At 51.3% G+C, this 12,514-nt stretch overlaps 1 protein-coding gene across 1 annotated transcript in view; it reads left to right on the top strand.

Annotated features, from left to right (window-relative positions):
- The window catches only part of LOC126524112 (spastin-like), a 31,668-nt gene extending 20,716 nt beyond the window's left edge, over positions 1-10,952 (top strand). Inside the window, exons 6-7 of the mRNA XM_050172472.1 lie at positions 10,280-10,359; positions 10,928-10,952. Coding sequence (XP_050028429.1) covers positions 10,280-10,359; positions 10,928-10,952 — 105 coding nt within the window. The remainder of the gene's footprint in view (positions 1-10,279; positions 10,360-10,927) is intronic.
- Positions 10,953-12,514: the final 1,562 nt, after the last annotated feature.

Here is a 12,514-nt window from a genome sequence, read left to right as displayed (position 1 = left end):
CGGGGCAGTAACCTGGATTCTTACGAAAAGGGTTCTACTCAAATTGAGGACGAGGCAACGAGCTATGGAAAGAAGAATGATGGGTGAAACGTTAAGGTATAAGAAAAGAGCAGATTGGGTGAGGGAACAAACGCGAGGTAATGACATCTTAGTTGAAATCAAGAAAAAGAAATGGGCAGGACATGTAATGAGGAGGGAAGATAACCGTTGGTCATTAAGGGTTACGGACTGGATTCCAAGGGAAGGGAGGCGTAGCAGGGGGCGGCAGAAAATTTGGTGGGCGGATGGAATAAAGAAGTTTGCAGGGACGACATGACCACAATTAGTACATGACCCGGGTAGTTGGAGAAGTATGGAAGATGCCTTTGCCCTGCAGTGGGCGTAACCAGGCTGAAGATGATGATTATCTTTTAGGCTCCGTCTTCCTGCGTAACATATCTGGTGAAGCTGGACGTTCTCTGTACCTCGTCATGGAGCTTCGCGGTGGATGGTACGTCGAACCTTCCTTCATGGCTACCGGCGGCGACAACTCGACTATGCCGGCTCCGACACCTGCTGCCACTTCGACGACCTACATCACTCTCCCCGCTCCCCTTGATCCTGACGTATTCTCGGGCAAAGATGGGGAAGGCGTCGAGGACTGGATCAGCCTGTACGAACACGTCAGCCGCAATAACCGGTGGGACCTTACAATCATGCTCGTCAACGTAGTCTTTTACTTCGGTGGCAAACCTCGAGTTTGGTTCTGGACGCACGACGATGAGCTCACCACTTGGGATTCGCTTAAGCAAAAGCTCCGAGACTTGTTCAGCAAACCCTACGGTCACCAACTTGCCGCACAGAAGGCGCTTTCCGGTCGTCTGCAGACGTCAAGAGAGACCTATGCCACGCACATTCAGGAGGTCTTGGCTATGTGCCGCAATGTTGACGCCCACATGATTGAGTCAGACAAGGTTTCCCACATCCTCAAAGGCAGTGCCGATGACGCCTTCAATTTGCTCGTTGGCAACAACGTGGCGACGGTGGATGCAGTTATGAGTGCCGCCGCATGAAACTCGCTAACAGCCGACGTATTGACCACCAGTTTGCTCGTCTGCCCAACACCCCATTGACATCTTCCTGTGCCGACGCTCCTCGTGCCAACAGCACTGGCGATGTTACCAGGATCGCCCGGCGTGAGATCGAGGCCGCCTATCCGGCTGCCTTTGACTCCAGCCCCACCAACGCACCTGCAGTCACGGTTTCCCTCATCCAGGCAGTTGTCCGCCAGGAGTTCGAAAACATGGGCCTTCACACCATCCGCTCAGCGCATCGCCCTGATAGCCAACCGGCTTCTTCGATTTTGCCCCGACCCGCATCTTCTTACCCACCACGCTTCCGCAACCCATCTGAATGGCGCACTGCTGACGACAAGCCCATTTGTTTTCACTGCCATCGAGTAGGGCACAATTCTCGGCACTGTCGCAGTCGGTGGAGTTCCCCGACCCGGTCTACTTATACTGCCTACTCTCGCCCCCGAGGAGGCCCTTCTCGTCCATGTGCTGCACGCTCCGATAATGCCGCCACTGATTCGCCCCTATTCTCGTTCGCCTTCGCCCCAACGACGACAATTCGCTATCCCCATCCTGTCACTCCGATTCGCCGACTCCCTTCGGACGCCGCTCCCAACCAGCTGAAGAAAATAATCACGCCCACCACGACGCCTGTTGTCCGTGTCGCCAATGACGGAGCAGCCCCTGTAATTGGTATGTGTGCCGCCCGTGTCTCCTGCACCGATCGCTCCACTATCATGATATTTAGTCATCGCCCGCTGTCCCCACGACATATCCTCGGCTTAGACGTCCTCTCCCCACATTCTGCTCTCAATTGTTCTGCTAGTACACTCCGCCTTGACCTGCCTGTTCTGGATCCCGCTGAACCACAACCCAGTCGCCTCAGTTCCGTCGACTTCGTTCGCTTGCCACCTTCGGCACAGACTTACGTTGACTTCGTGTCATCCCCACCAGTTCCCGACGGTCACTACACCGCGGCTCCTATGCTAGACGCCCTCCTTACACACGGGATCACAGTACCTCATACAGTTTTATCTATTACGGCGAATTGCGTCTGCCTGCCAGTGGTCAATTTTGGCTTGACCACATAAGTGCTGCCACGCGGGATGTCTCTGGCCCAGCTTTGCTCATTCGAGGATCACTCAGTAGCATTCACGCCGTGGTTAGTTATTGGCGCCGAAGTTCGCAGAATGCTTGTCAACATTATTGAACCGGTATGTAGTTCTTGGGCGTCACCTGTTGTACTGGTAAAAAAAAGGATGGCTCATGGCGCTTTTGCGTGGATTACCTAACCTTCACAAGGTTACCAAAAAGGAAGTGTGTCCCGTATCTGGCCAATCCCCCACAGCGGGTGTGCGCCATCGCATAAGGAATACCATACCATACCTCGGATTGATCGCGCACTTGACTGCCTCCACGGTGCTCGCTATTTCTCCTCTATTGACCTTCGCTCCGGCTACTGGCAGATTGCCGTGGACGATCTCGACCGCGAGAAGACTGCTTTTCTAACACCCGGCAGTCTTTATCAACTCAAAGTTATGCCGTTCGGTCTATGTAACGGTCCTGCCACTTTTGAAAGCATGATGGACTTCCTTCTTTACGGTTTCAAATGGTCCGCGTGCCTGTGCTACTTGCACAAAGTTATAGTATATTCACCAACGTTCGCTACGAACCTCGAGCGCCTCTCAGCACTCCTAGACGTTTTCCGTCGAGCCGGTCTGTAATTCAACGCATCGAAGTGCCTATTCGGCCGTCGCCAGATTGCTGTCCTTGGACATCTCGATGACGCGAACGAAGTGCAACCGGACCCAAGCAAGTTCCATGCTGTTACGCACATCCCTGTTCTGAAGTGTATCAAGGATGTGCGCAGCTTCATCGGCCTTTGTTCGTACTTTCGCCGTTTCGTGAAAAATATCGCCGTCATAACACGACCACTAACCGAGCTTTCCAGTGTGCCGATAACGAGGCCTCTGCATTCTCGCATCTAATCGACCTGCTCACGCCTCCCCTTCTGGCCCATTTCAATCCTTCTGCTCCTACCGAAGTCCGTACTGATGCCAGCGGTCACGGAATTGGCGCAGTACTGGCACAACGCCAGCGCGGCCACAACCGTGTTATCGCTTACGCCAGCAGACTCCTCTCACCCGCTTAGCGCAAATATTCCATCACTGAGCCTGAGTGTCTGGCCCTAGTTTGGGCGGTTGCGAAATTCCGCCCATACTTACATGGCTGACCATTTTCCGTTGTCACAGACCATCACGCGCTTTGCTGATTATGCTCACTGAAAGATCCTACAGGAAGACTTGGTCGCTGGGCCTTACGCCTCCAAGAATATTCGTATACTGTCACCTATAAATCTGGCCGACTACACAAGGACGCTGACTGCCTGTCTCGCTACCCGGTCGATGAGCCTGACGACGCCGACAGTAGTACCGCCAACGGCAATTTTTGTGTCTGCCTTCGCTAACATCGCCGATAAGCAGTACCGAGACCTATCTCTGCAAGCACTCATCGAGCGTCTGCGCTCTACACCTACCGAAGCACCTGTTCACCGATATGTCCTCCAGGGCGGCATTCTGTGCCGAAGGAACTTCCTCCCTGACGGATCTGATCTTTTTGTCGTGCCAAAGCATCTGCGACAGACTGTGCTCTTTGAGATGCATGACGCATCCACTGCAAGACATCTTGGGGTAATCCGCCCGTACGACCGCGTCCGCCGCCGCTTCTATTCGTCTGGTCTCGCTCGCTCCGTCGGACGCTATATTGCTGCCTGTGATCCCTGCCAGCGTCGGCAAACACCTCAGGTGCTACTTGCCGGTCATCACCAGCCGATCACCGTCTCTGTAGAACCTTTCTTTTGTGTTAGATTAGACCTCCTCGGTCCCTTTACCACGTCATCCTGTGGGAAGAAATGGCTAGCCGTCGCCACTGATTACGCCACCCGATACGCTATCACGCGGGCTCTCCCTACCAATTGCGCCACTGTCCTCGCGGGCTGTCTCTTGCGTGACATTATCTTCCTTCATGGCGCCCCGCGACAGCTGCTTACTGACCGTGGTCATAACTTCCTCTCGAAAGTTAGCGCCGACATTGTGCGTTCCTGCTCCATTCAACAAAAGCTTACTAGCTCATACCATCCTCAAAGCAATGGCCTGACGGAGCGGTTAAACCGTACTGTGACCGATGTCCTGTCCAAGTACGTTTCCAAGGACCACCAGGTGTGGGCTTGCTTACGTCACATTTGCGTAGAATTCTTCCCGGCGCGATACCGCCGGATTTCCTCCATTTTATCTACTGTACAGTCGCGAACTGACCTTGCCCCTTGACATGGCACTTCCTCGTGCGGCAATCTCGACAAGCGAGTATGCGCGCGACGCCCTCGCCCTCGCCGACCATGCACGCTAGCTTTCCTGTACTCAACTGACGGCCTCGCAAACCACTCAGCAGTGTCAGTACAACGCCAGCCACCGTGACGTACAGTTTTCGCCTGGTGCGCTCGTACTCCTGTGGTCGCCCTCTCGTCACGTCGGATTTTAAGAGAAGCTCCTTTCGCGATACACAGGGCCCTACCGCGTGCTGCGCCAGGTGACGCCTGTGACGTACGAAATTCCTCCTGTGAGTTGAACCTCGTCCTCTACTCTGGCATCTGGTGATGTCGTGCACGCCAGTAGGTTGTGCCGCGAGACGCGTCTTCTTCCACAATTTTCCCCCAGATCAAAAGAACCATGCTGGCGCCTTAAGAATCGGGAGGAAGAGGGTCGTGGTAGAGCTTGAGACGTGGACCGGGTCACGTCCATGCCGGCGGAAGTTGTCAGGTGGTGGCAGCGGATCAAGGAGAAAATTCCCCTGGGATGTTCGCTCCAAGAGTTGGTCAGACCCTTAGAATTTCGGGGCGAGTTGTGAGGAAAGCCCCGGCGTTTGGAAAGGGACAGACAGCCACGCAAGAACACCTTGAGCGTAGGTGGTGTTTGGAAACGATCCGGTGCGGTTTTCTTTCTGGCGCTACTGCTGCTCTGCCGTAAAGGAGCGCGCTAGCTGGCGGCATTCTTCGGCTTGGCGGGCGATGTCGGACACGGGTAGACAATCGGAAGCGTCAGGACGGTATGGAAGGAGCGTGTCGATGGCATGAATAGGCTCGCGGTCAAACAGGAGGAATAAAGGTGAAAATCCGGTAGTGGCCTGGATCGCGGTGCTGTACGCGAACATGATGAATTGGAGGATGCAGTCCCAGTTAACAGGATCAGATGCCACGTACATCGAGAACATCTCACCAAGTGTGTGGTTAAATCGCTCTGTGAGCCCGTTAGTCTGGGGATGGTACGACGTGCTTATCGGATCAATAATGCGGCAATCAGAAAGCAAACATTCGACGACTTCACTGAGGAAGGCGTGACCTCGATGGCGGAGGAGTTCTCCAGGCGCGCCGTGTCGAAGGATGAAGCGACGTAGGGCGAAAGAGGCTACATCCCGCGCTGTAGCACTGAGTAAAGCAGCAGTGTCGGAGTAGCGTGTCAAATGGTCAACAGCAACTACGATTCACCGATAGCCGTCTGGTGTCATAGGAAGCGGGCCGAATAGGTCGATTCCAACGCGATCGAAGGATGTGGCAGGACACGGCAGCGGCTGCAAGGCACCAGACGGGTGTAAAGGCGGCGATTTGCGGCGTACACAGTCAAGACAGCACCGAACAAACCTTTGTACAAATTTGTACATGCCGCGCCAGTAGTAGCGGTGGCGAATTCGTTCGTACGTCTTGAAAACTCCAGCAAGGCCACACTGCGCATCGTTGTGGAAAGAGGCACCGATTTCTAAGCTTAAGCTGCGGGGAATCACCAGAAGCCACCGACTGCCTTCACGAGCGCAATTGCGTCAGTGGAGCAGCTGGTCACGAAAGGCGAAATGAACTGTTTGGCTTTGGAGGTTTCGAAATAGAGGGATGATCGGTGATCCAGATAGAAAGTGGAAAAGAGAAGCGATGCATGGGTCACGACGTTGTGCGGTCGCGAAGGAGTCATCTCGAGAGATAACACGGAGTGTGCGGAAGTTTTTCAGTAGGCCGAGTCTAGAGGTAAAGGTGAAGGAGACAGGGCGCCTGCTCCTGAGAGTGGGCGCCCGCTGCGGTATCAAACGCGAATATTGTACTCCTGGATGTGTAGTGCTCAACAGGCTTGGCGGCCAGTGGGATCTTTCAAGTCGGCCAGCAAACAAAGCGCATGGTGATCTGTGACAAAGTCGAATGGGCGCGCGTACAGGTTAAGTCAGAACTTGCCATGTGCCCATACTAAAGCCACACACTTCTTCGGTAACGCTATAATTGACCTCAAGCTTCGTCAGCGTGCGACTCGCATAGGCGACTATGTATTCAGGGTAGCCGCGCTTTTGTTGGGCGAGGACGGCGCCAATACCGACCCCGCTGGCGTCTGTATGTACCTCAGTTGCAGCTGGCGGGTCGACATGGTATTATTGGGGTGACGAAGTAGGTGGGGAGGTGAGAAGACGACGCAGCGTAGCGAAAGCGGAGTCATGCAGGGGACCAGGAGGAGAGGGCGGCGTCACCGCGTAGAAGTTGGATCAATGGCGTCATGATCTATGCGAAATTCCGAACGAAGCGCTGGAAATATAAGCATAGGGCGACAAAGCTTCAAAGTTCTTAGATGGTCTTAGGCTTTGGAAACTCAGCGGCTGCTTGAAGTTTGAAGCGACTGCTTGAAGGCTGCTTGAAGCGGCTGCTTGAACCCCGTGCTTGGACATAACGCAGCCCAATATGGTGAGCTCTCGCGCGGAGAAGCGGCACTTTTTGAGGTTGAGTTGGAGGTCAGCGTTCGTTATACAGGTTAAAACATGTCTGAGGTGGAGCAGATGAGTCGGAAAATCAGGCGAGAAAACGACGACATCGTCGAGGTAACACACATATAGACCACTTGAGGCCACGCAGCGTGTTGTCCTTGAGTCGTTCAGACGTGGCAGGGGAGTTACAACGCCCGAAAGGCATCACGATAAATTAATATAAGCCGTCAAGCGTAATGAATGCGGTTTTTTGGCAATCAGCCGCAGCCATCGGGACCTGCCAGTACCATGAACGCAAGTCAATGGACAAGAAGAATTCTGCTCCCTGAAGACTGTCGAGAGCGTCGTCGATGCGATGTAAAGGATAGACGTCTTTGCGCGTTACCTTATTTAACCGACGGCAGTCGACGCAATGGCGAATAGACCCATCCTTCTTTCGAACTAGACCGACAGGAGATGCCCACGGAGTGTGCGAATGTTGAGTAACGTCACGTCGCAGCATACCTTCGACTTGAGTGGTAATGATACGACGTTCTGCGGCAGAGACGCGGTACGGTCCTTGACGTAATGGCTGATGTGAACCGGTGACAATATAGTGCTGCACTTGCGACGAGCGGCCCAGTTGAGGTTGCGAAACGCCGAATCAAATTCTAAACTGGCGCAGGAGATTAAGAAGTGTACTTTAAAAGAGTTAACTGCTGGGCTAGTTGGTGATCTTGCATACTACTCTGATAATACTTTTACTCTATGATGCCTAGTGCGCGCGCGTGGTGTCGTCGTCTTTCTTATGTGTGTTGATTTGGCGCAAGATCTTTTTAGTATGCGAGATCAAGAAGGTCGGCGCGTTAGGCAGGTGGGAGAGTATCGGCGATGGCATTCGAGAACGTATCCCTGTGCGTCTCCTCAAGCACTGAAATCGAAGATGGTTGGCCGGAGTCGACATCAAGTCTCCAGGGACGTCAAAGACGAAGAGTCGAGGAATTCCAAGAAGCCAAGGCATTCACCAATTAGGAACGTAAAAATCGCACAGACGGGTTTGTAGAAGTACATGTTGCTGCAGCTGCAGGCCGATGTAAAGCGTTGCGAAGGCTAGTGCGTGAGAATTAGGACTCGTGAAGACGTGGGAAGGTGTGAAGAGGACCGTTGCATCAGTGAGGGCATCGCAAGAGAGCGGTACGAGGGCGATAGAGCCAGGCGGAATATCTGTGTCCTCGCGCGCGGTAAGTTTAGAAGGACGATCTTCGGTCAATGGTGCGTCACACAGAGGGCAAAATTCAACTTCGGCGCGTGCACAGTCGATCGCGACTTTATGACGAAAGAAGTCCCATCCGAGCATGGCGTCATGCGAGCAGGCGGGAAGAACAATACAATTGCCGATATAAACATTGCCGTGAACAAGCGCATGTACAGGCTGCGTACGGAGCGACGCGCTGCGCACTTCCCGTACGAAGCGACTGTCCAGAAAGCGGCATGGTCTCCTTGCGCAGTGACCGGCGCAGTTTGGCGGCTATCACAGAAATGGCTGCGCCGGTATCCATAAGAGCGATTGCAGGAACACCTACACAAATTTCGACCACGTTAGCAGGACAGGGGCGAGGACTTACACAGTTCGAATGGGCCTCTTCAACGGCGATGTTCACTTTTCCTGGTCAGGTGGTGCAAGTTGCTGACGCATTGGGCATAGCGACCGTCGGCGAGGGGATGGCGAGCGACGCGAAGGAAATTCTGGGAGGTCAGAACGAGCAAATGATTGGGGGGAAGGAGCGGCGTATTGCCGAAAGGCTGGCTGTCGAACTGGAAGGGCCGAGAGGCGTCGCCGAGCGCTTGAAGGCGACGGCGGCAATATTGGCCGATGTGTCCATGAGTGCAGCAAGAATAACCGATGAAACGATTGCCAAGCGTCCACCAAGGATTGGCTCTCGGTGCGGTCCAAGATGCAGCATGGGCTTCCGGTGGCACCGGTTGCGACTGGGTTGAGAAAGACGCCGGCGTAGGCCTGTGCACTGCCTGCCCGTTCGTAAGAGGCGAGGCCACACGTAGGACTAGGTGCGCATAGGTGAGAGGCGTGGCGACAGGCTGTACTGCCAGCGCAGAGTTGAGATTCGCGGGTGCAGGCGGCTGATGGTGAGCGGAAGGGACAACTTGAGCGACCTCTTCGGGAATGAGGTTGCGGAGCGTGTTTGGAAGACGGGAGGTGGGCTCCTGATTGAAGGTGACTAAAGAAAGTTGGCGGGCAGCTTCGTCACGCACAAAGTCCATGACCCGCTGAAAGAATGAGGATGGGTCGTACATGCTGTGAAGGCTCGCCAACGAGTCGTCGCTTCCCGGAGCGGGCCGAGTCGAAGCGCGTTGCTTTCCTTAAGTCCTCATTGCTTTGACATAAGCTCGCCAATTTGGAGACGGTGAGTGGATTCTTGGCTAGCATTTGAAATACGCCGTCATCGATGCCTTTCAGTATATGGTGAATTCGCTTAGCTTAGGGTATGGCGGCGTTGACTCGTTTACAAAGGTCCACGACGTCTTCAGTGTTGCTCTTGAAAGTTTGCGCCTTGTGCTGTGCTCGGGCAGTAATAAGGCCGTAATTTTAATGAGCTAGCACATGTGTTGCGTCGAGTAGATTGGAAACTGTGCTTCTTCAACATAGTGGTGGCACTGGAATTAAAGCCCCACAGGTATGGGGCTGCAAACACCAGGTAACAGAAGACGCAGCCCCATTGGTTAACACGCAGTGAACTATTTCTCAGCGCTTCTCGTCGCCTTGGACAATAAGCTGTTAGGGCTGCTGGTTTTCGACAGCGATCGTCAATGGTTATACATACAAACACTCCTATCGGCATTTATGTGACGATTTAGAAAGCAAGGTGTTCCAGTACTGTGCCGTTTCTTGTCAGTGTTTTGCCTCTGCCCCTCTTTACTCGTTTCTTGTACACTGTAACATGTCTTATGAACTGTGTTCCAATACTGACAGTAAATGGCCAAATAGACAGCTAAGCACAGAGCTTCGCAAAAACAGCTACAAAGTCACAAACGACACAGGCTATATTCCTGTGTAACCAAGATGGTGTCCCACTAGAAGGTTTAGAAACATAATGAGAAGATTGTCAGCTCACAGGGAAACATATTCACACTTTTCACGCGGTTTATGTAAGTAACATTGTTTAGTAGGTTCGCACGCTCAGCGTTAAAGCAAATAAAATATGTGCATTTCCCAGCTTCTCCTTTTTATCACGAGGGGATATCGTGTTACAGAGACGCCCTCCAGACAGTTCAAGGCGTGTTACATTGCTGCGGCTCACAGTGGTCTTAGCTGTCAACGTAAACTGCCTACAATACTGGCAAGAATTGGAGCACACCGATTGTATCCACGCAGTCATTGTAGCTTGCTCATGAAGACACGTAATCCACTTGGGTTTGGCTGAGTGTAATGCTCTCTTGTGCAGCTCCACACAAGGAATGAAGAGTGGATTCTCGTGATGGCTGTCACAAACAGGCCTCAAGAGTTGGACGCTGCTGCACTAAGGTGAGTACATTAATGTCTTATCTGTGACGTCAGCACAGGCTGTTTGAGCAATGATGGTCTCCAGTTATGTTCAGTACTTGAAACCAGGTGGATTCAAAACAATGATTCCTGCTGGCCAAGACCATAGGAGTGGTGAAGATTTCCAGCAAACACCGGGGCATATTCATATTTCTAGTCATAGTCCACATAACAAGACTGACTTGGAGAGCTTAAGAACTTCCCTTTTTGCTTTGGTTACCTTGTCAGGTGATAACAGTGGTAGTGAAAAATTCTTCTGTACGCTTATTATTGAATCTAACACCGCGATTGTTGTAAAGTTGTTTTTCTTCTATACTTCAGATTGTCTCTCAGCAGTAAATAGGATCGAAAACAAGCGCCACCAAGCAACACAATGCAATACCAAAAAGCATTTTACCGGAAGCAAGCCTGTGCTTTCTTTTTTCAAGCAACACAGCCAGTGAACTGCGGTTGAACTAGATTAACATCTTTACTATATCACATTCATTATTATGGATAAGGTTGGCATGGGTAGCTGCAAAAAAACATGTAACCTTTTGTTTCTCTTCAGAGTTACTTACACGGTGCTGGCGTAAAGCATGGTCCAACTTGATATTTCAGCTGCTCTTAAAATTGATATGTAGCAATATTGAGCTTGTGTTTCTGAAATGCTGCTGGTGCGGTACATTCTCTGCATCTGCGCATGAAAAGCGATACAATGGGCTTCTATTAATGCGACCCTCATGACACCAAGAGGTCAAATTGAACAAGGTGCAGAAATAGTGCCGTTTCATTTGGCAATATTTTCCCAATTCTAACATGCCCTTGAATCAGACGTGCACGCCGTTTCTGTGTGTCTTAAAATGGCATGTAACATAGAAATGACCATGAAGATTCTATACAATGTACAAATCTAACACACATCGATTTCTTTCACAAGAAAAATGTACAAGGCTTTAATGTGTGTTGCAATGGAGCTGATCTTAGAAAACTGGTCACATCGTGCAATACTTTCTTGTTTCGAGGTGAAACATACAAAATGGTAGGTTTGGTTTGATGGTCAATAGCACTGCGCTGGTAATTTCCAACCCAATATATAAAAAGAGGCACATATTATAACTGGTAAGTACGGCAAACAGTCATTGTGACCTATGGTTACCGTTCCAAAAGTTTGCTAAGGCAGACCCTAGAAAAATACGTGTTTAAAATGGCAGGTGACCTGTGTTGAAAGCACTCACCTTCCCCTAAGCTCCACCAAGACAGATGCTGCCTCTAAAGGGGTCGTTATTGGGCTAACTACAAGGGGTCATGCAAGTATACGCTGACTAGTCCGGCCAAGGCAAGTTTCAGGTTATAAAGAGAGAAAGTTTGGGGCCCATAATAATTTATGGACACCGCCTAGGACCTTTGGCCGAGATCAAATTACCGAAGCCTCGAATGTACCGGTGTTGAGGTATTGGAAGTCAACTGTAATGGTTTAGCGATGCAATACCTCTGCTTCAATTCAAGGTGGAATACAAACTGCGTGCTCCCTCTCAGAGGGGAATCTGTGTTGTGAGCTGAAAGTAGCTAAGCGAGATCATTTTATACACAAATCTTTGCAGGCGTTCTACGAAGCGGTTTTATGTCGCCCTACTTGGCCGAACCCACGGGTCATTATTCCTGAAAAGCTCCTCAGGAAGCAGAACAGCCAGCTGTCTCCAGACAACCTCAAGTATTTGGCCAGGTATGCACTGTGCGGTCATGCTTCTTTTCTTTTCGTAGTATTGCACCAGTTCGCAAAGGGTGTCCAAGTATTGTGAGATTTCTAATAACAAATTGAATAATGCCTTATTCGATTCGTGTTTCCCCCTGAATAGTCACTACATCGTAATGAGATTATTTGTTCGAATCCTCATGTGTGCCACATGAAACTTAAGTATGGAACAAAAGTACAATAGGTTTCCTGTCCGTGGGCTTAGACTACTATAGTACACTATACAACACTATACGCATAAAGCACGAGAACCTGCATAGTGTCGTGAGCTATGCTTTACCACTATATGGCGATCATTCACGTGAATCTTTGGACATATTTCTTGAAATGAATTTCGTGAGCGAAAATAGGAACACAATGAGAAGAATATAAAGTTCCCATTTGCCCTGTATCAGCTTTGTA

This window comes from Dermacentor andersoni, chromosome 3 (genome assembly GCF_023375885.2).
Source record: "Dermacentor andersoni chromosome 3, qqDerAnde1_hic_scaffold, whole genome shotgun sequence".
In the NCBI taxonomy this organism is placed as follows: Eukaryota; Metazoa; Arthropoda; class Arachnida; order Ixodida; family Ixodidae; genus Dermacentor; species Dermacentor andersoni.
This window is presented reverse-complemented; position numbering and strand designations above follow the sequence as displayed.